General features: G+C 42.8%; 1 protein-coding gene across 8 annotated transcripts in view; it reads right to left on the bottom strand.

Annotated features, from left to right (window-relative positions):
• HERC1 (HECT and RLD domain containing E3 ubiquitin protein ligase family member 1) overlaps positions 1 to 23661 on the bottom strand; it is a 215408-nt gene that overhangs the window by 55846 nt on the left and 135901 nt on the right. For 7 of the 8 annotated variants that reach the window (XM_075897632.1, XM_075897638.1, XM_075897636.1 and 4 more), the window contains 10 exons: positions 22811 to 23009; positions 18963 to 19123; positions 16595 to 16711; positions 16175 to 16406; positions 14387 to 14511; positions 13912 to 14132; positions 11362 to 11630; positions 9900 to 9952; positions 3113 to 3313; positions 3 to 177 (listed from right to left, as the gene is read on the bottom strand). In XM_075897632.1, coding sequence (XP_075753747.1) covers positions 3 to 177; positions 3113 to 3313; positions 9900 to 9952; positions 11362 to 11630; positions 13912 to 14132; positions 14387 to 14511; positions 16175 to 16406; positions 16595 to 16711; positions 18963 to 19123; positions 22811 to 23009 — 1753 coding nt within the window. The remainder of the gene's footprint in view (positions 1 to 2; positions 178 to 3112; positions 3314 to 9899; positions 9953 to 11361; positions 11631 to 13911; positions 14133 to 14386; positions 14512 to 16174; positions 16407 to 16594; positions 16712 to 18962; positions 19124 to 22810; positions 23010 to 23661) is intronic. The other variant, XM_075897635.1, reaches the window with a different exon arrangement.

The following is a 23661-nucleotide window of genomic DNA, read 5'->3' as shown; positions in this document are numbered from 1 at the left end:
ACCTGACAGACAATAGTGAGAGTGCTCTCATAACCATGGTTCTTGCAAGAAGGACTTGGGCAGCTGCTGTCACTCTTCGTAGTGCCATAACACGGTCATGTGGATTTACTAGTGCAGCAGCTTGTTCCCCCAAGGTTATCCTGCCAGAAGAACTTTTTTCTATGGAGCCGTGACAGCCTTAAATGTTATAATGAATTGAATTAGTGCTAAATAAAAAGGGACAATTCTAGTGTGTTAAAGACAAAACAACTGTATACAAATTAATACAAATGATGCATATTTTAGTTTGTGAATCCTTGTAAAAACTAAGCATCGTTTGCATACCCTGAAAGTTCTACACACAGTTTAACCTTTTTTAACGTTTGATAACAGATTGGGAACAATTTGACAACAGCCAAACCTCCCTCAAAGCAGTGGGCTAGAAACTTAGACCTCACTATTACAATCTGCTTTCACAGGTGGCCATATTAGGAGAAGTCTCATGGGCGACTTTAATCACCCTGACATCTGTTGGGAGACCAATACAGCAGTACACAGACAATCCAGGAAATTTTTGGAGAATGTTGGGGATAACTTCTTGGTACAAGTGCTGAAGGATCCGACCAGGGGCCATGCGCATCTTGACCTGCTGCTCACAAACAGGGAGGAACTAGTAGGGGAAGTAGAGGTGGGTGACAACCTGGGAAGCAGTGATCATGAGATGGTAGATTTCAAAATCCTGACCAAAGGAAGAACAGAAAGTAGCAAATTACACATCCTGGACTTCAGAAGAGCAGACTGACTCCCTCAGAGAACTAATGGGCAGGAGTCCCTGGGATGCTTACATGAAGGGGAAAGGAGCCCAGGAGAACTGGCAATATTTTAAAGAAGCCTCATTGAAGGCACAGGACAAAATCATCCTGATGCGCAGCAAGAAAAGCAAATATGTTAGGCGACCAGATTGGCTTACCGGGGACATGCTTGGTGAGCTTAAACACAAAAAGGAAGCTTACAAGAAGTGGAAACTTGGACAGATGACTAGGGAGGAGTATAAATATATTGCTCAAGAATGCAGGGGAGTTACCAGGAAGGCAAAAGTGCATTGGAATTGCAGCTAGCAAGGGATGTGAAGGATAACAAGAAAGGTTTCTACAGGCATGTTAGCAATAGGAGGGTGATCAGAGAGGGTGAGGGAGGTAACCTAGTGACAGGTGATGTGGGAAAAGCTGAAGTATTCAATGCTTTCTTTGCCTCTGTCTTCACAGACAAGGTCGGCTCCCAGACAACTGCACTAGGCAACACAGCATGGGAAAGAACAAGTTAGGAACTATTTAGAAAAGCCAACCATACACAAATCCATGGGCCTGGATTTAATACATCCAAGGGTACTGAGGGAGTTGGCAAATGTCATTGTGGAGCCTTTGGCCATTATCTTTGAAAACTTGTGGAGATCGGCAGAGATCCCGGATGATTGGAAAAAGGCAAATGTAGTGCCCATCTTTAAAAAAGGGAAGAAGGACAATCTAGGGAACTATAGACCAGTCAGCCTTACCTCAGTCCCAGGAAAAATCATGGAGGGGATCCTCAAGGAATCCATTTTGAAGCACTTGTAAGAGGGGAAAGCAATTAGGAATAGTCAACATGGATTCATGAAGGGCAAGTCGTGCCTGACCAATCTGATTAGCTTCTATGATGAGGTAACTGGCTCTATAGATATGAGAAAGTCAGTGGATGTGATATATCTTCACTTTAGCAAAGCTTTTGATACGGTCTCCCACAATATTCTTGCCAGCAAGTTAAGGGAATATGGATTGGATAAATGGACTGTAAGATGGATAGAAAGCTGGCCAGACTGTCGGGCCCAACAGTTAGTGATCAACGGTTCGATGTCAGGTTGAGGGTCGGTTTCTAATGGAGTGCCAAGGATCTGTTCTTGGACTGGTTTTGTTCAATGTCTTCATTAATGACCTGGATGAGGGGATGGATTGCACCCGCAGCAAGTTTGCGGATGATACTAAGCTAGGGGGAGAGGTAGATACACTGCAGGGCAGGGATAGGGTCCAGAGTGACGTGGACAGATCAGAGGATTGGGCCAAAAGAAATCTGTTGAGATTCATCACAGACAAGTGTAGAGTCCTGCACTTGGGACCAAAGAATCCCAAGCATTGTTACAGGCTGGGGACCCAATGGCTAAGTAGCAATTCTGCAGAAAAGGACCTGGGGATTACAGTGGATGAGAAGCTGGATATGAGCCAACAGGCAAGAAGGCTAATGGCATATTGGGGTGCATTAGGAGGAGCATTGCCAGCAGATCCAGAGAAGTGATTATTCCCCTTTATTCGGCTCTGGTGAGACCACATCTAGAATAGCGTGTCCAGTTCTGGGCCCCCCACTTCAGAAAGGATGTGGACGCATTGGAGAGGGTCCTGCGGAGGGCGACCCAAATGATTAGGGAGCTGGAGCTCATGACCTATGAGGATAGACTGAAGGATTTGGGTTTGTTTAGTCTGCAGAAGCTAAGAGTGAGGGGGGATTTGATAGCAGCCTTCAACTTCCTGAAGGGAGGTTCCAAAGGGAATGGAGAGAGGCTGTTCACAGCAGTGACAGATGGCAGAACAAGGAGCAATGGTCTCAAGTAACAGTAAAAAAGGTCTAGGTTGGATATTAGGAAAAACTATTTCACTAGGAGGGTGGTGAAGCACTGGAATGGGTTACTTAGGTGGTGGAATCTCCATTCCTAGAGGTGTTTTAAGCGTTGGCTTGACAAAGCCCTGGCTGGGTTGATTTAGTTGGGATTGGTCCTGCCTTGGGCAGGGGGCTGGACTTTATGACCTCCTGAGATCTCTTCTAGCTCTATGAGTCTAAGTCCATTTAAGTTATCACAACTCCCCCAGCAATTCGGTGTCCATGGTTGTGAATCCTGTTGCAGAATGGGAGTCAGAGTGCTAAAGTCAATATAAAGTGTCTTATTCCTCCTTCACTACAGCTTCTCTAAAAACAGTTAAAATGAAGGCCTGACGTTGAGAGGCAAGACAGACTGACCCATGAGATCATAACTACCCCTGTAAGCACATCAAGAAAACAAGATGTCTGGACTTTAAATTAGACTTGAGATGGCTTCTCTCATAATTACCTATCTGCATTAAAGTCTCCTCCATACTATTGGTGGCTGTGACCATTGCTACTGATGCTCCCAGGGGATCACTGTCAGGGAACTGAACTGCCTCAGGTACAATACGGCGATCATTTAACCCAAGAGGTCCAGCCAGTAACTCAAATTCCTCTTCTCCTGTCAGCTTTTCATCTTCATCAACATCCAGCATATCCCAGTCTTCTAAGGTTGGAAGAAAAACTAGGATTAGGCACAAAATCTAAACTAGTGCTATGCACAAAATCTAAATTAGTTCTAGCAATTGTACGATAAAGGAATGAATCTTAAGTAACAGCATGCTTGTACATGTAAATAATTTCACTGGATTTAAGAATTTAGGCTCAGTGTCAAAATGTGAATTGCAATCTGCACCCTGATTTTAATTAAAAACAGACCTCATTTTTAAAGACGTATATAGGTATGACAAATAAAAACACTAACATTGCTATATTTGTACAATTTATGGTTTTCTCTAAAGTAAGTGGCATTGTTACGTAATCACCTGCAACAAACTAACTAGTTATCTTTTATATGCTTTAACATGCAGAAATGGGAAATTCAAACCAAGAGATTTAGTGCCAAATACAGTAGTTAGTAAGAAGTCCCAAGAAGTGGGATTTTAAATAATTCAATAAAAATGTCCAAGCTCATGCTCAGATACATACTCAAAGGGAGTGAGCTGCAAAGGCAGTCCCTGGGAATGCCTTGCCCCCGTATTCATTACAAAGAATTATGAATGTGATTCTGGGCTTTGTGCAGTTATAAGAAGAAGAAAAATTTTAAAGTATGATTTTAGTTGTAAGAAACACTGGTCATTTCACTCATTAATTGACTTCTGTCTCATTTCCAGTGGTGCTGCTCTCCTCCACCTTCGCCACTCACCTTGTGGAGTGGAAATATGCTAATTTCCATATTCAGAGAACCTCAGCACCTGGCAGAAGCTGAATTTGCCCCTGTAACTTGATGCTGGTCTTGGAAGATGTGTATGAGCTTCCCCATTTCCTGTTCCAAGGCTCTTCCCTTTAGGGTAGAAAGGACTGAGCTCAGGAAGCAAAACCTACATAATACAGACGACCATCCCTTGAGTACGGCGATTCAAGACCAGGAAAGGACTGGGTGGGAATCTGCATAGGAATCAGGAATGGGTCTAACCTCACACACGAAGGACATGTCCTCTCCCTTTCTCAGCAAGCAGAAAGCCAGAAAATATCTGCTCCTAAATGTTTTGTATTATTTTGAGCCTGTGTGTCTTGCATTGATAAATAAACCTGCCCTGAAGAAAGATATGGATATGGATAGAAACCTGAGCATGTGGGCTTTATTTGGATTGCTCTAATTGGCATACCTGCTCACTAGTCTCTAAGTCCAGACGCTGCAATTAAAACTTGCAGCATAATCAACCAACTCACAAGTCACAAAGGGCAGGAAAACTGTTTTTATTTAGAATTTTTAAAATATTTTTTTAAAATGAACATATTAGAAGGATTTTAAAGTATAACTTGCAGTGTACTTTTCACAGAAGATTTATTTCTATGAAAGAATAGGTTACCTACCTTGTACTACAGCTTAAGATCTTCAAGATATGTCCCCTTTGGGTGCACCAACATGAGGATGTGGGTGTTCCTGCATGCTCTTGATGAGAGATTTTTTTTTTTTTTTTTTAAATCAGCACTGTTGTGAGTCTGCATCTGCATTCTAGACAATCCCATGCTATGGCATAAGAGTATATGGTGAAGGTTGGACCTGCTGCCACTCCAGATACTTCCTAACCACAAATATCCAGTTACAGATTACATAGTGGTGGTGGTGATGGTGGAGGAGTGTGTATAGAGAAACATTAACAGTGTCACACATTCTAAGAACTCAAGGTAAGTAACCTCTCATCCTTCTTCAAGTAATGTCTCTATGTCTATGATATCCTGTTTGACATGACTTCCAGGCAGTACTTCACAACATGTAGGTAGCTGCACAACAGTAGATTCAGTACAGTTCACAGGACAGTTACCATAAACTGCATCAATTTTGGAAGCTGCACAAAAGCACAAAAGCATAATGCTGATAAAAATGTGTGTGTCAAAGAACAGATGGCTGTCCTGCAGATGTCTGAGGTACATTTTAGAGAAGGCCTACAGAAGTAGATTGAGGGTGAAATGAGCAATTACCCTCAGAGAGGGATGAAACCCTGCAGCTTTGTAGGAGGACAAGGCACAGCCTGCAACTCACCTGGACAGTCTTTGGGTAGACATTGGGTGCCCCTTCATTTTTGCAGCAATAGAGAGGAAGAGTCATTGGGAAGCTGAAAAGGGTCTAGTCCTGTCAATGTAAAAAGCAAGAGCTCATTTAACATCCTACGTATGGCAGTTTGCTTCTCTCAAAACAAGAGGCATAGGGTTAAACATCAGTAGGTGAATCTTCTGATTAATGTGATATTCAGGAGAAACTTTAGGAAGGAGTGAAGGTGCAAACACCAAGTCACCGTATCTCAGGAGAACACCATGTACAACGAGCTTGCTATTAAGATACCAAGCTTCCCTACTCTCCTGGCCAAGGTAATAGCTATGAGAAATGAGGCCTTGAGGGACAAATGAAGGCAGAAATAACTCAAGAGTCAATCACCAGAGAGGGGGAACAACATATGAGGGTTCCCTTAGAGAACTGAGAATTAAGTTGAGGTCCTATGGTGAAGCTATATTTTTGACACGAGAGAAGAGGCTGAACAAGCCCTTGATAAACCTTACAGTGGTATGGTGGGTCAAGATTGAGAACCTTTTTATAAGAGGATGGAAATCTGTGAGAGCAGCTAGCTCAGTAATAAGCCTGTGGTCAGTAAATTCAGCAGTAACTGAGAATGTAAGTCAAATAGGACTCAAGAGAAGACAGAGATTAATAGCTGCAGCAAGCCTGGAAGAATTTTCACTTCTGCAAGTAAGTTTCCTTGATTGGAGGCTTTCTACTATTGACAAGTACCATTTGAATTTTTGGGGAGCAAACTTGTTTGAAGAGAGCCACACTCAGTGAAATACTCAGATACTGGTGCAGATGACTGATCCTGACTCCTTGGTGAGGAAAGTCATTTTCAGGAAAGGTGGAGAGCTGGCTGCAGGGACATGCAAAAAAGCTCCAGGAACTACACCTCTCTCAGACATGATAGTGCTACTACTAGTAGTCTTTGGATGCATTTTGTTTAGAAACTTGAGTAGCACAGGCATATAGCAGGAAGCGAGGTGGAGACCTTACCCATCAAGTTGTTTCGGTGTCCTCCCCTTGAACAGGCACTTCACACTGGATGGTGTTACAAAGAACTCTCTGGATATTCCCAGGGAAGTAATATTTTCTAGAATATCTTGAATAATATGTTCAGCTCCCATTTGTGGCAGATGCAGAGATGTCTGGTGAGGGAGTCCACTACAGTGTTTTGTAGATTTGGTTGGTTAGATATGCACAAGTTCCATAATATTATGGGTTCAGTGCATAAATATTGCAATCTTGCTCCTCCTTATCAATTGATATAATACACTGTTGCACTGTTGTCCAGCTGTATTTTGATTAGGTGGCCCTTGCTGTGGGGAGGAAGTGCTGGAGAGCATAATGAGCCACTCTGAGCTCCAATATTTTGACATGAAGAATGGTTTTCTGAGGCGTCCATTCATTTTAAGTCATGAGGTTCTTGGAGTGTGTGCCCAAGCCTATCAAGGAGGTGCCTGTGGTGATAATCTTCATGGGAGAAGGCTTTAAGAACGGACCTTCCATGCACAGCTTTTGTGGGTCCTTTGACCAACTCAGATAAGTGACACACTTATAAGGCATGGATAGCCACCTGGATAGACTGTTTGTTGGGGTTGTATGTGGTTCTCAACCAGGCTTGAAGACATGAACAGAGTAGTCTTGCTAAGGGAGTCACGAACATACTGGCTGTCATGTTGCCCAGAAGTTGTAGGTAAATCTTTGCTATATATTTGTGGACTCTTGTGAATTATTGAAACAATGTTTGACTTTGTGGTGATGCTCTGAAAGAAGAGTCCAGAGTGGCTCCAATGAAGGGTATACATTGTATGAGTGTGAGGGTAGACTTTTTTGACATTGACAAAGACCCACAGAGTGACATAGTGATAGGGCCTTGCTGTTTGCTACCTGTGCTTCAAGAGCTACTCATCCAGGCAGGGAGACAATTATGCTCATCAGGAGAGGCTGACAGAAGTTTGGTCAAGACCCTTGGGACAGTGAAAAGGCAGAAGGATAAGATTGTATTGGTAATGGTCCCTACCTACCATAAAACATAGGAATTGTTGTGTATGGGATGAATGGGGACATGCACTCCACAATAAGTGTTCATGTGGGTGTCCCACTGTAGGTGTCATGTCAATCTGGCACCACAGATTGGAGATTATTGAGCAGTAGCTGGCAGGGTACTATAGATGCCATGAGGCGTTTGTGCCTTAAAGAACTGTATGCATGCCTGTGTCCCCTTCTGTTCCTTCTCTACTCCAGAGCAAAGAGAATACTCTGAAGTGGAGAGGAAGAGGATGGGTAGTGGAGCACCCACAGGGACACACATCTCGAAGAACCATTGTTACTGCACAAAGCTCTTCAAGAGCAGTCACGGATGTTGTAACATGTTCATATGCAAGGTGTCTGCTTGTGTAGATCCCTTTATGAGATAGTTGTCTAGGTAATGAAATATTATAAACCTTTACTGGTGCAAATGTGCTGTAGCGACTGCAAGCATTTTGGAGAAAATATTGGGGGCAGTGGAAAATCTGAAGGCAAGACCTCTGTATTAATAATGATTATGAGTCACAATGAAGTGTCGGAAGCATCTGTGGGAGAGTGTGCGGTTATGTGGAAGTAAGCATCTTGGAGGTCGAGAGCTGCAAACCAGTGCCCTGGTCTAGTGCTGGGATAACAGTTGCTAAAGTCACCATTTTGAACTTTTGGTTTTGGATGAACTTGTTCAATCTGTGCAGGTCTAAGATTGGTCTCCATCCTCTGCTCTTTTTCTCAGTGAGGAAGTAACTGGAATAAAAGCCCTTGCCCTAGAATGGGCTGGGAACAGGTTCCACCACATTTATATTTAAAAGATGCTTGACTTCCTGCTGCAGAAGAAGCTAGTGGGTAAGGTCCCTGAGAAGGGATGGGAAAGGTGGTAGAATTGGTGGGATGGAGAGAAATGGGATAATGTATCCTGCTTACATGATTTGCAGAACCCACAGGTCTGTTTTCATCACCACCCTTTGATTGTAATATGGGTGCAATTGGTGTAGGAAAACAGCTGATGACTGAGTTAGTGCTTTGTGTTGGGGGAGGTTGTGCAGACCCTCGACCAAAGTCTCACAATTGCTGAGTGGATGGTAGGGGGTTGGCCCTGTGGTCTTTGAAACTGTGGTCTGGGCTTTGACCTGTTAGGGTCAAAACGACCTTCCTGTATAGGCTCCCCATCCCAAAAGTTTCCCCAGTTCCTAATAAATCGAAACCCCTCCTCTCTACACCATTGCCTGCGTGTGGAACCAGAAGCACTTCAGAGAATGCCACCAGAGAGGTCCCAGATTTCAATCTCTTTCCTAGCAGCCTAAATTTGGCCTCCAGAACCGCTCTCCTACCCTTCTCTATGTCACTGGTACCTACATGTACCACAACCACCGGCTCCTCCCCAGCACTACACATAAGTCTATCTATATGTCTCAAGAGATCTGCAACCTTCGCACCAGGCAGGCAAATCACTATACGATTCTCCCAGTCATCACAACCCCAGCTATCTATGTTTCTAATGATCGAATCCCCCATTACTAACACCTGCCTTTTCCTAATGAGTGGAGTTCCTTCTCCTGAGATGTATCCTGGAAGGTCCCAACTACGGGATCATTTCCCTCTGCTCCAGTTGAATGTTCTCCTTTCCTGAGCCTTTCATCCTCCTCAACAGCATTCAAGGATGGCCTTACCAGCATAGCCAAGAGCCTCCCCTTCAGTGGTAACCTTAAAAGAGGATGGCTAGAAGGAGGGGAGGAAGCTTGTACAGGCATCTCTGTGTCAAATGAAGGATCTTCCCCTGTGTGGAGGGATAATGCCAGTACCAGTTGTCAGTTTGGCTCCAGAAAGAAAACTACTTGCATCAGTACAGAGGTTAAAATAGCTGGTGAGGCAGTGCCAGAGAATGTTGTATCACTACCAGCTAGATATAAACTCAGTACCCTCAAAGAGTCTGCATGGAGACTGTGCTAATAGCAGAGGACAAGTCACCAAAGATGAAGACGGAAGCCTCTTGGAGGTAATTTATCAGTGCACAGTATCAGTGATTTGAACTTTTCAAGGTTTTGCAGATCTTCATGAGATAGGAGCCTAGTTTGTTCCAGAGGCCCTGGATTGGGTTCCTCGGGTATCAGAAGTCATACTGAAGACTGTTATCCAAGATTTCGCTTCTGGCTACAGAAGATGGTAACAATGAAGATTGCATGCTGGCTTTGGAATTTGGAAGCACTAAGCCCTGTGCTCATGCCACTCTAGACAGCTTCTCAGTATGCACCATGGTCTTCTTAGCTGGTATGCTGGTTGCAGGATAGGAGGGAATGAGAGCTTCAGTGGCACCGATATTGGGATATGAGTTAGGCATGAACTTGCAGACATTGCTGAAAAAAATCTCTGCTCAAGAGTGCACTGTCTGCACACATTAAGTAATGTCCTTGTTTAGACAGTAAAAGTATATTTATAAAGGACTGAAAAAAATTAACAAAAGTTTCATAAAAGTGCATCTTCCAAACTCAGAATAAAGAAATACCTTCATAGACACTATCTTGCTTGCCTATTAAGTCAGGAGCCTGGCCTTTGTACCTGCACCAAACAAGAAATATGTAAGAGGATACACAGTAACTAAATGGCTCAAAAACCAAGTATATACACATACAATTTAAATACAGAATTTTACTACTGTTAAATGTTTTCTGAGGATTGCTACTCAGGAACAATAGTCTATATTTAATAGAAGACCTGATAACAGTTGTACCATCCTTAAAAAAATCTATTTTGTGATATTGAAAAAATTAACCGATGCTGCTAGTCCTAAAAAAAATGTTGCAATAGCTTCATTTTTAAAGTTGCTGGGCTGAACTACTTTCTTGTTTCTTAGTAAAATGGACTTAACAGGTCTTGAATCTAGGCTATAAAAGATATTTATTACATGCATTTTGGAAAATGATAAACATCTGAAAGGATTCGAGACCCACACTTTTTTGGGGGGGAGCAACCTGTAACCCCTATATTCCTCATCTGCATATAACTGTGATATTGCATAGGAAGTATGCTTTTTATGCATATAAAGCACAAACTGTTGTCCAGGAAGGGAGCTACAATTCAATGATTCGCTTGCATAAATTAGGACCAAACCAGGGGAATTGCTGGATCTTTTCCCTGGCGACTCAGCAATTCCCACCGGGTATGAAACAGAAAAGGGGCATGATTTGCCTTTCTCTTGCCCCCTCATATGCTGCAAGCAACAAGAACAATGAGAAAACTTGAATCCAACAGGCTCAGATTTAAAGGAGAAGCCTGTATTAAGATCTGCAATATCCAGTGGAGAGAGGAAAAACTGCTTAATACATTCTAATAGGTTGAAAGTTTAGACTGAATGTTTATATTTTCTTTTGGTAACTACTCTTTTTGTCTATCACTTATAATGACTAAAAATCTATCTTTTGCAGTCAACAAACCTGTTTTACTGTTCATCTTTACCAGTGATTTTGCCTGAAGTGGTTGGTATCAGCTCAGGTTTAGAAAAGTTGGTGAAGTGGTGAACCAATAAATAACTATGCACTGCTCATTTTGAGCAGTTCAAGACAGTATATTCCTGAGGAGGAGATTGGCTGGTGCCTCTTTCTATGATTCACAGGTCGCTCTGGGAGCATTAATACAATCAAGCATGGGGTTCTCCATGCAGTTGTGCTAAGTGGCAACAGCTCCTGGACAGATTTGTTGCTTGCCACTAGCAAAGCATTGAGAGAAGACAACGCAGGCTGGAGTGTTAAGGGGGCAGTCCCACACTCCCAGGCTACCCCCTGAGGATCTAGTCACAATTTTATTTTCCCTTTCTACAAAAGGTGTGATCACAGAAAGATTTTTAAACTCCGTTACCAGCATGAATTTTGGTACAAACTGTAAAACCATCAAATCAAACTCTTAAGATGCATACATGGATGGACATTTTCAATTTTTCTTCCCATATCTAATAATTATTTATTCTGTACCTTTCTGATGTTGATGTCTTGGATTTACTCTTCAAGGCCAAATATTTCTCTCTGCAGCTGCCGCAGAGTAGGTAGTATGGATTTCCACTTCCACATTCACCACCGAACCACCCATCCACATAGGAACCATTGCTACGATAGCCTTGTCGATTTGCACTACGGCCACAGCCAGGATGATTTCTTTTCATATGTTGATTGAAGCTGACAACACTGGATTCACACAATTCACAAACTACCACTTCTTCTCTGTCTTCAGACTCACAAACATGCTGTATGATATGATTTTCATATAAAATTACTAGATATAGGATAAATATGCTCATTATAAATAAGAGGACATCTATTTTAAGTGCTTTTTTTCCTACCTATGTCTGTTAAGCATGCATGATAGTATTTGTGCTTTACTTAGAAGTGGACCAGAGATGAATAACTTAGTATGTGTGCAGGGGGGTACGTGGCAGTGGTCTTGTATAATAATTTGTTCTTCAAAACAAGTGTAAATAGTTGATTTTTCAATTTATGCTTCTACAAAATACAGAAAGGATGATTTTAAAAAGGAGAAGAGAGGAGAAATCAGTCCCAACTAGGGATGTAAAAAGTTGTTTAAAAATGTAATTCTGTAACTGCTAAAAATCCTAGCAGTTGTGTGCTGTGGGCGCTGCACCATATAGCTTATATATAAAGTTTTATACTGCACAGACTATAGCGAAGCCCATTCCCTAGGAGTGGGGCTGGCAGGGGTTGCTGGTCCTGCTTCTGGGGAGGCTTTGCTGCAGGTTCTTTTATACTGCACAGCCCGCAGTGAAGCCTCCCTGAGAGCAGGCTCCCTGGGAACCTGACTGGCAGGGGCTGCTGGCCCAACTCCTGAAGAGGCTTCACTGCAGACTCTGCAGCAGGCTCTCTAAGAGTCACTGTGTAATATGCAGTGGCAGGGGGCAGAGTGGGGGACTTGCAGGGGAGAGGGGCTGCTTTGGCTGGCTGGAGCAGCCCACTGCCCAGGGCAGGTGGGGAGCTGCCCTATTCCCTACCAGTTTAAGGGTGAGACTTCCCAGTTCACCATTTACATCCCTAGGCTCAATCTGTCACATTATCAGAACTTCTGCCTCTAAGTTCTTTACAATCTAGTCTTCAAGCATCGTTCTGCTTTAGCCTACCAAAGACCATCTTAATGAGTTATTCACTTCTCCCTTAAAATTTGGCAGAGTCTAGATATAGACTGAGGGGAAAAAAACTAATAACTTTTCAGACTATTGACTTCTACATGTAGTGAGTGACAAGTCAATTCAGTTGCTGCTCAAGTCAGTATATATTGTGCACCAAGGTGCCTGAATTTGGAACGCTCTGATCTAATGATGGCAGTTCTACCGTCAAGAATCTCAATTTAAACAGACTTACTAGGAACTTAAGTACACATGGCCAAATTTTCAAACTCTGCCTTGGAACCTCCACATGCAACTACAGAAACAACGAGCAGTCCTGTGGCACTTATTTGTTAGGCTATAAGGTGCCCCTAGACTGCTCATTATTTTTAAAGTTACATGCTAACATGGCTACCCTTCGGAGTCTTTTTATCGTGCAACTAAGGTTATATCATCTGAAAGTGCATGTTTGGGCACAAAAACCCACAAGTTTTGATTGAGCGTTCTAATTTGTGAAATCAGCCAACGAAGCTGCACACTCAACATCTAAGGAAACCACAGTTATTAAATTTACCAATCCTATCCTAATTATAGGGAACACTGAAAATACCACAATAAAGACAAGTACTGTTTGTGAGACAGTAATCAGAACTTTTCAACAAAACCTACTGTAACATGAACAGTAAGACTGAACCCAGTCACAGTAAGATAGCAAACCTAATTTGCCAATAAATTACACTGCTGTAAACCAGAGCTAACTCCACTGAATCAATGGAGATACACAGATAAGTGAATTGAGCTAACTATATCTACTTTTGTTAAACTTAGATGTAGTATACAGGACACTGTCATAAAACCAACAAAGCCTCTCAATACTTTTCATATGACAACACTGGGGAAAATAAAGGCTAATCTGAATTAATGCTTTCTTTTAAATAAAGAAAACTCCCATTGCAAAGATAAAACTGAATGATTTCACTGGACAATGTCTCATTAGTTTTGTTCATTTGCTTTGTTCTAAATGAAAAATGGTGAGCAATTGTTTTATCCTTATACTGCTTTATCTCACTTAAATTTAGCAATCTCCTACAGGCGTGCTATCCCTTAAAATTGGATACAATGATCAAAATAATTTTGCTGAAGTGACTTATCCCTTCTCAAAGAAGAAACTAATGAAGCATGTGAAGATGAACATAGCAAGAATCAAAGGAATAAATTAGGTTTGTACAGCTCTTGTCCCATTAAAGTGAGGCAACAGACATCAAAGTGGCTTTAAGCATCATTATTGTTTAGCGACTCATTATGTCCAAGCAGAAAGCTATTTATGCAATGCGTTATTTTAATTTTTAAAATGTGATTTTGCAAAAAGCAGTAAGTAAGTCAAAGCAGCCCCAGCTGCAATCACACACACCCAGGTAGGCCAATCCAATACCTCTGGGATCCACATTCCCAGAATATCATTATCACTGGCGAGATCCTGTCCAAACATTGCTTCCATTGCTTCATCATCAAGGTCAATTTCTAACTCTTCATCCAAGTTGAAGTCATACAAGGCTCCTGGATCTTGCTGCAAAGATATTCCCTCTCTCCGACTCTGATTTCTGTGAGCCTGTACAGAGCGGTATAATCCCGCTCAAATCAAAGAGAAAACATTCTTTACTTTGCACGTAATTAAAAGATAGCCCATTCAAAAGCTTTTCAAAAATACTGCTAGTAAAATCATAATAAATTTGTATTCCTTACTGTATACAAGAAATTAAGTTAAATATTTACTGAAATATGCAAAAGCAGTATTTATATTTTTGAAGTTCCACATTAGGTACTAAATACCTTCTCACAATTTTGCCAAATGAACAAAGATACCTGAACCACTGTAGTGCACTTACCAGCACGTGCTAGCAATGTCCGAGCAGCTAAGTCAAATTTATGCCTCCTTGTTACTGCTGACCGACCTCTTGAAGGGGGTCCACTTCCAGAAGCTGCATTCTCTGGATGATCCATATTATCAGTACTGGGAGAATGGTTTGAATATTCAACAGGTAAGCCAAAAACATTTAAGTTATGGATTATTTGTGCATATTAAGCATGGATCATTTAAAAAAAAAGAGAAAACACCATGATGGTAGAAAATACAGTTCTCTCCCTTCAAAAAATTATCTTGCCATTGTGCATTGCATGTTTATACTATCTCCCCCACTAATAGAGAGAAGTTACATGCATGTGTTACAATAAGTAGTTCAGTGACACCTTAGAGCCGTGGTCCCCAACACGGTGCCCGCGGGCGCCATGGCGCACGGGCACTTGCGGGGGGAGCGCGCTTGGCGGGGGGAGCGCCGGGCGCGCGGCACTTGGCGGGAGGAGGTGGGGGGGAGAAGGTGGGGGGGAGCGCCGGCCCCGGGCACGCGGCAGGGGGGAGCGCCGGCCCCGGCCCCGGGCGCGCGGCACTCGGTGGGAGCGCCGGCCCCAGGCGCACGGCCCTTGGAGGGGGCCCCGCCCCTGGGCGCGCGGCCCTTGGGGAGGGGGGGCCGCCCCTGGGCGCTCGGCCCTTGGGGAGGGGGGGCCGCCCCTGGGTGCGCAGCTGGGGGAGGGGGGGCCGCCCCCGGGTGCGCAAGTGTCCCCGCCCCCTGGCGCCCGGCGGGCAAACGGCCACGCCCCCTGGCGCCCGACAACCTCAAAAGGTTGGGGACCACTGCCTTAGATGCTAACAAATATGTATATAGTACCATGAGATTTCATGGGCAAAACCCACTTCGTCAGATGAGATGAGCTTCAATCAAGCTCATTTGCACATATACTGTACACTATTATAGCATAAACTGGGAGACAACAGAAATATCAACATCAAATTATCTCCTCAAGCACTCTCCATTTCTGACAAAAAGTAACTTTGTGACATGTTAATTATTTCTAAAGCCAGTAACTGTGACACCCACAGCCAAATATCTTAACAGGATTAAGCAAGCAAAGGAGAAACTCTGAACACATTATGACTTTTTCACATAAATAATATTTCCTACTAATAAAAATCTGAATGGACTCAGGATTTATGACACAAACACAATTGTTCCTATATAATGACAATCACTTTTGAAATAAATATCAATATAAAACAAAAAAACTATTCTTTCTTTTCTAAAGAACAGAGTTTAAATCTGCCTGAAATCAAGGGAGTGATTAAGGTTGTTGGCTTTAATTTAATTCCTGCTTGATGTCTCTCTTCCTCATCAAATCACCACCTAATTTAGCATAATCAGCACAATTTGAAGTGCTGGTGATGGGCATGTATTAGCACTATCCCTCCCTCAAAAGTGGGCCATAACTTACAAAGAAAGTGCAAGTAAAGAATGCAGTAACATTACAAAGCTTAGTAAGAAACTTTTTTAAAAAAACAACCAACAAATCTAATGAAATTTCTCTTTTAATTGTAGTCAGACGATTAATATCACCTCATTTAATTGTCTTAGAGGGGGATATAGTCATAATTTTTTTTCCCCTCAGCAAACACAATACTGTAAATTAATATACAAAAACTAATTTACAGTCAACTCCACCTCTCTGCATATACAGACTGACAAAATTAATTTGAAATGGTATTTCTGAGTCTTCTTCTGGCAATTACCAATTTACTGATGCATCAGCAGCAAGATTTATGCAATCAGAGAACTACATTTTACCTTTCACCAAAACCTTCCTCCAGTTCAGTGGAATCAGCTGACGGGATATCTCCTGGTGATTGTAAATAACACTGGTCACTAGATTTTCCACTGCTTCCAGAAACTATTGTCCCATGATGTGAATCTGCAGTTCCTTCTGATTGGAGCTCTTCATCTTCTTCATTCCCAGGATGCTCTATCATCCACATGGCCAGCACTGTGATATTCTGAGCATCTGCTTCTCCTCTTGCACCTGAAAACCAAGAAAAGTTTACCATACAATTTTATAACACTATTGATGAAGAAATCCATTTACTCCTTCCATATCTGGCCATGGAATTTGTGAGTTCAAAGCTTATAACATTTAGCGTTCTATTAAAAAGTGTTTCATATTAAACTGTGCTTTCACATGCAATAGGTATTATTCAACAAACAGATCACCTGTGGCTTCCATAGCTTTTGCAATCTGCCTGAGAGAAAATCCCATTTCTAGCAATGGAACAGCAATGGCAGGTGGAGGAGGAGAAGTTGAAAGCCGACTACTTGGGTCTGACAAAGCTAAGAGAAAGAAAAAAGTTAACTTATGCAACCGTCAGTTATCAATATACTTTTGCATTTCTTTGGCCTTTTGCATTTCAATCACTTAGCAGCAATTTGTTATTAGTTGAGGATTAAGAATTAAAGAACATTTGTTCAGTGAGAACTTTCTAACATCTTTACTTATTTGCAACTCTGGATCATCTCATTTCCATAATTAAACCAGAAAAAGTTCCTCTTCCTTTACTTGGCCAAGACTATGTATGCAAACATTTACTTGATCAATTGAGGTCAATGCGATTTCAATATTCTGAATTAAGATGAAACCCTACCAACCTATCCTCATATGGGTTGGACTAAGTTCAGCTTGTTTGAACTTCGTTCAGAGGATCAACAACTTTAAATTCACACCAAGATATTTTGCCCTAAGTAGCAACAAGAAACACTAGTATAGCTGCTGAGGATACTTCAAAGTCTCTTTGAACAGTGTGTTCTATCTTCCTGAAAAAAAATCACTTAGAATGATTATTATATCCTTGAAAAGGCCAAGCTCTTTCCAAGAACAATTGCCCTAGAGCTTAGAAAAAAAAAGATGTATTCATTACTTCCTATAAAGGTGAGGATTAATGTCTGAAAGCACTAAAGTAGCAGAAAAATATGCTGCCACCTAACTCTCATGATGGAGGCAAAGCATCTAGAGAGAGAGAAAAAAAAAGAGGCAAGCCTAGAGGCTGAGCAGATAAGTTGCTAAGCAACAGTCTGAGTAGCTGAAGAGACCACTGCAGAAAGGAGACAACCAGAGCTATGAATTAATAAAGATGTTATGGGGAGAGGGGACATAAGTTATATTCCTCTACCTTGTATCAGTCTAGAATCTGAACACTCAACATTAGTTCTGGAGGTGAAATGTTTAGTTTTCATGTTAGTCACCCAAAGATATGAGGTGTCTTTTTCTTAATATTTATAAGTTGAACATTTTACTGAATGATGTCAATGCTAGCTAACACTGACATCAGCAGGAACAGGGAATTGCAGTGTACCAATTCTAATAATGTTTCCAACCAGATATCATTCCTCAGATAAGAGGACAACAGTCAGAAAAATGGTGCTATTTGGTTTCAACTTTGTATAAATTACTCAAAATAGAAGCTTGCCCCTGTAACAGGATTAACTGGAGGAGACTATTTCAGTAATATATAGTAATGATGGATATCGGAAAACAATCAATATACTTTAGTGTTATAAATAATATATTCTAGCTTGTAATGGGAGATTTTCAAAACACAGGGACTAAAGGAAAACTCTCTTTAAACAAAGCCTGACCTAGGTCCAAAATCCAACAATGTTAAAATGTTAATTAAAATGTTAAACAAAAACCAGGACATGAGGAAGGATATAGAAAAATCATTTTTAATAGCTTCCAGTTATGCAACATTAAGACCCTAAGGCTACGTCTACACTGGCCCCTTTTTCGGAAGGGGCATGCTAATTTTGAAAGTGGGAATAGGGAAATCCGCGGGGGATTTAAATATCCCCCGCGGATTTAAATAAACATGTCCGCCGCTTTTTTTCCAGCTTGGGGAAAAGCCGGAAAAAAAGCGTCTAGACTGGCCCGATCCTCCGGAATAAAGCCCTATTCCAGAGGATCTCTTATTCCTACTTCAAAGTTTATTCCTGAGGATCGGGCCAGTTTAGACACTTTTCTTCCGGCTTTTCCCCAAGCTGGAAAAAAAGCGGCGGACATGTTTATTTAAATCCGCGGGGGATATTTAAATCCCCCGCGGATTTCCCTATTCCCACTTTCAAAATTAGCATGCCCCTTCCGAAAAAGGGGCCAGTGTAGACGTAGCCTAAGTGTACAAGTGTCCAGTAATGGCTTTACTATTACTTAAAGGCTAGTGGGTTCTGATATAAACTTGAAGTTTGTTCTGTTAAGCAATTCTTTGAACAAATACCAAACAAACCAAAAGTAATATTTTAGAATTTTCTCATAGTCATCAATACCACCTGCTCATTCTTGTACACAGACATCAGTATGCAATCTATTCAGCTATTTATAAGCACCAACTTTAACTTTTTTTCTAGCAATCAATTGCTGAGTTTTAGTACTAAGGTCTCCACCATAAGATTTTTGATGTGACTTGCACACTGAATTCTATCAAAATGTAGAGTTCCAATCAGTTCATGATGCATTAAAAGGTTAAATTGAACATTCTTAAACTTATGAAATTCCTACACTTCCTACCAAGTTGTGTGTCGCTTACTAGTGTACCTGTACGATTGGCAGGTCTCGTGGACTGGGAATCAGGAGAGGTCAGACTTTGTCTCCTTCCCACTTCATCAGAAGGAGACGTTGGTAAGGAGGATATTGGAGGAGTCTGTGCACGTCGTGTTGGAAGTACTGTTGTGGTTGGGTAACTTGAAAACATTTGCCTTTCAAAAAAGGAAAGATGTATTTAAACTACACTACATCTCCACACTGTGGAAGTCTTGCATCATGCCCACCATTAGCTAGTACTAACATACTTAAATAGATGGTGTGAACTCAAGAGACAAATGTCCATGCTACCTTGACTACAGAACCAAGTGCAGTTTCATATAAGATTGAGTATCATTTTAGTGGGAAGGACCCTGAAGGGACAACACACCTATGCTGTGACAGGACAAGCTCAGTTCTGCAGTGTGCTGCTCCCAACAGCACAAAGGAGTGAGCAGAGGCAGCGTATGGGCTGGACTAGGAGATCCATCAGAAGTATTGTTCCTTCCAACATCCCAAAACATCTGCTCAGAGCTCAGCCCTGCTACGCAGGCCAGAGAATTTGTCCTTTAGGATCTGAATGTTCCAGCATGTGAGGCCTCTCACTATAAGTAGTTCTCAGTTCCTATGTGCCTGAAAACAGCCCCTAAAGAGTACTAAGAAAAGGGTAGATCAGAAGCAATAACTCAAAACAATTCCATTTAATAAAAACAAGCTTTCCTTCATCATGAATAGCAGATCTATGCAGGAGATTAATTAGCAATATCACACAACTGGATGACAACCGAGGAGAGTTTTAATACACAGGGACTGACCAACAACTCTCTTGAAACAAAGCTGGATCTAGCTCCAGAATCAACAATGTTAAAATGTTAATTAAAATGTTAAATTTGTCAGCCCAACAAACAAAAACCAGGACATCACGAAGAATATAGGGAAAGTATTTTTAATAGTTTTCAGTTATGCATAATATTACTTAAAGCCTAGTGACTTCTGATGTATGCTGACAGATATATAGCTTATATCTGTAGAAACAATTCATGATGGAAAATAAAAGTATCAAATTCAAAAAAGCCACTCTCAGCAGGACAAAGACACTAAAAAGTAGAATCATAGAATATCAGAACTGGAAGGGACCTTGAGAGATAATTAAGTCCAGTTTCCCACCCTCATGGCAGGACCAAGCACTGTCTAGATCTGTGGTCCCCAACACGGTGCCCGCGGGTGCCATGGCACCCGCGGGGGCATTTGCATGCACCCGCCAGGTGCTCGGGGCTGGCCTGGCCCCGGGCACATGGCGCACGGTGAGCGCTGGCCCCGGGCGCGCGGCGCTTGGCGGGGGGAGCGCCGGCCCCGGGCGCGCGGCGCTTGGCGGGGGGAGCGCCGGCCCCGGGCGCGCGGCGCTTGGCGGGGGGAGCGCCGGCCCCGGGCGCGCGGCGCTTGGCGGGGGGAGCGCCGGCCCCGGGCGCGCGGCGCTTGGCGGGGGGGGGCCGCCCCCGGGCGCGCAGCTATGGGGGGGGCCGCCCCCGGGCGCGCAAGTGTCCCCGCCCCCGGCGCCCGAACGGCCACGCCCCCTGGCGCCCGACAACCTCAAAAGTTTGGGGACCACTGGTCTAGATCATCCCTGACAGGTACCTGTCTAACCTGCTCTTAAACCTCTCCAGTGATGGAGATTCCACAATCTCCCTAGGCAATTTATTCCAGTGTTTAACCACTCTGACAGTTAGGAATATTTTCCTAATGTCCAACCTAAACCTCCCTTGCTGCAGTTTAAGCCCATTGTTTTCTAGACCTTTAAACATTTTTGTTGCTCTTATCTGGACCTTCTCCAATTTCTCCACATCTTTCTTGAAATGTGGTACCCAGAACTAGACACAATATTCCAACTGCGGTATAATCAGCAGAAGTAGAGCAGAAGAATGACTTCTCTTGTCTTGTTCATAACACTCCTGTTAATGCATCCCAGAATCATATTTCTTTTTAGCAACAGTGTCACACTGTTGACTCGTATTTAGCTTGTGGTCCACTATGAAGCAAAGATCCCTTTCCACAGTACAGTAGACTTCCGATAATCCGGCACCCTTGGGACCCAGGTGGTGCCGGATTATCAGAAATGCCGGACTATCAGGAGGTACTCTGGCAGGGGCGGGTCTCGTCGAAGGAGAAGCGGAGGAGGGGGTGGGGGTGTGCCAAACCCTCCCTCCTGCTGCAGGGAGGCAGAGCCTGCGAGCGGAAGAGGAGAGGCGGTGACAGGCAGGCAGCCGCATTCAGGACGTTCTGGTCAGTTACAGTCACTCCGGCTGGATCCACAGCCGACACGCAGTTAATGTAATTTTCCTCTCTACTGCTGGGGGGGGGGGGGGGCAGGGGAAGTTAGGGGTCGGTGGCAGAGGGGGAGGGAGAGGGAGAGGGGTCTCCCACCGACCCCTACCTTCCCCTGCCCCCCCTCCCGGCAGTAGAGAGGAAAATTACATTAACTGCGTGTCGGCTGTGGATCCAGCCAGAGTGACTGTAACTGACCAGAACGTCCTGAATGTGGCTGCTTTGGCACACCCTCGCCCCCTCCTGCTCCCCCTCCCCCTCTCCCACCGACCCCTACCTTCCCCTGGCCCCCCCCCTCCTGGCAGTAGAGAGGAAAGTTACATTAACTGCGTGTCGGCTGTGGATCCAGCCGCAGTTAATCAATTACTCTAACAACTTGAAGCAGCTGCAGGAGCACTTCCGGGTTGCAGTTGGTGCCGGACCATCAAGCGTACCGGACCACTGGATGCCGGACCACCGGAGTTTTACTGTACTTCCTAGACAGTCGCTTCCCAGTCTGTATGTGTGAAATGGATTGTTCCTTTCTAAATGGACTACTTTGCATTTGTCCTTATTAAACTTCATCCTATTTACCATTTTTCCAGTTTGTCCAGATCATTTTGAATTATGACCCTAACCTCCAAAGCACGTGCAACCTCTCTGACCTTGATATCATCTGCAAACTTAGGAAGCGTAGTTAGTCTATGCTATCATCTAAATCGCTGATGAAGATATTGAACAGAACCAATCCCAAAAACAGACCCCTGTGGAACTCCACTTTTTATGCCCTTACAGCACGACTTTGAACCGTTAATAACAACTCTCTGAGAACGGTTATCCACCCACCATGTAGTAGCCTCATCCAAGTTGTATTTGCCTAGTTTATTAATAAGAAGGTCATGTGAGACTGTATCAAATGCCTTCCTAAAGTCTAGGTGTACCACGTCCACCGCTTCTCCCTTATCCACAAGGCTTGATATCCTATCAAAGAAAGCTATCAGATTGGTTTGACATGATTTGTTCTTTACAAATCCATGCTGGCTGTTACCTATCACCTTATTTTCTTCCAGATGTTTGCAGATGTATTCCTTAATTACCTGCTCCATTATCTTTCCTGGCACAGAAGTTAAACTGACTGGTCTGTAGTTTCCTGGGTTGTTCTATATTGGCCCTTTTAAGTAGTACACTTAACCTCTATACTCCAGTTGCCCCTAATCCAGGATCACCTGTGGTATCGAGGAGGAAGTGGCTCTATGTGCTGCTGCTCCTCCTCCCCCAAGCTGGAGGAAATGCAGTGCAGCGAAGCACTTCCCCGTGGCTTTTCCTTGACGCTCCCAAAGTGGTAGGGGACAGTGCCGAGAGCAGCGCAGAGCCACGTGTGCTGCTGGGAATGCTCATCTCCCTCACAGTCAGACCTCACTGGCCCAGCAAAATCTTTAATTCAGCATGCCTTGTTTCCTTGGGTTGCTGGATTAAAGAGGTTCAAGTATATATCAAAATCATCTACTTGAGATAGTACAGAAAAACAGTCAAATGTATTTTAAAGGAACCAAGCACTCTACCTAAGAAGACTAAGAGGCATAACTCCAGGTGATTCTGAAGCTGGCACTGTTTCAGTATCTGTGACTGGCGTAGTAGCAGTAGTAGTATCTTCCAGCGAGCTGCTCATGAAAGATGTAGTACTAGAAGCAGAAGGGCTGGTAGTAACTGGTGTTTGGGCCTGCTGTGCTTGGTCACTTTCTTCTGCTTGTTGATCTACTTCTGCAATTCAAAAAGGATGTTATAGGAACATTAAGATGATGCTACAGAATGGTTTTACCTAACTTTAAGTTTTATATAATAGGTTATTTCTCTTTAAAATTCTCTCATTATAAACACTACTGTATCTCCCTAATAAGTAAACACACATGCAGTTTATAAAAATATTTCTGCCCAATATCTTGTGAAGGAAAATATGCTGGTAAACTCATTCTTATAATGATGAACAGTAGTTGATGAGCAGTATTTTTAAGATGGGAAGAGAAGAGAGAGGAAAGATCCTTTTTTCATTAGAGCTTATTATAGATACTATACTACAACAGTTAGATTTTAACTCGCCAGAGATAAGGTTTAAGCGATTAAGACATATATTCTCTGGTGTGAAAACAGTTTTTATAAAAATTACTATGTAAAATAAACTATATAATTTCCTATAGCAAAAGAATCTAGAATATTAAAGTTTCAACATCTGAGCTACTTGGTTGTTTGTCATTTTTCATGGATTTGTCCTTTACAAATGTTTGAAATCTGCTATTTTGACAAGAGCAGTGTAGTAAGTAGCTTCTCTGAAGTTGACAATGTCATTCTACATATATAGACATTCTAATGCCATATCTTCACTTGCAGCGCTGGAGATCCATCTTCTGGCGTTCAA

The sequence above is a fragment of the Pelodiscus sinensis genome, chromosome 14, assembly GCF_049634645.1.
Source record: "Pelodiscus sinensis isolate JC-2024 chromosome 14, ASM4963464v1, whole genome shotgun sequence".
Classification (NCBI taxonomy): Eukaryota; Metazoa; Chordata; order Testudines; family Trionychidae; genus Pelodiscus; species Pelodiscus sinensis.
The sequence above is the reverse complement of the archived record's forward strand: the minus strand, read 5'-3'. Positions and strand labels throughout refer to the sequence as shown.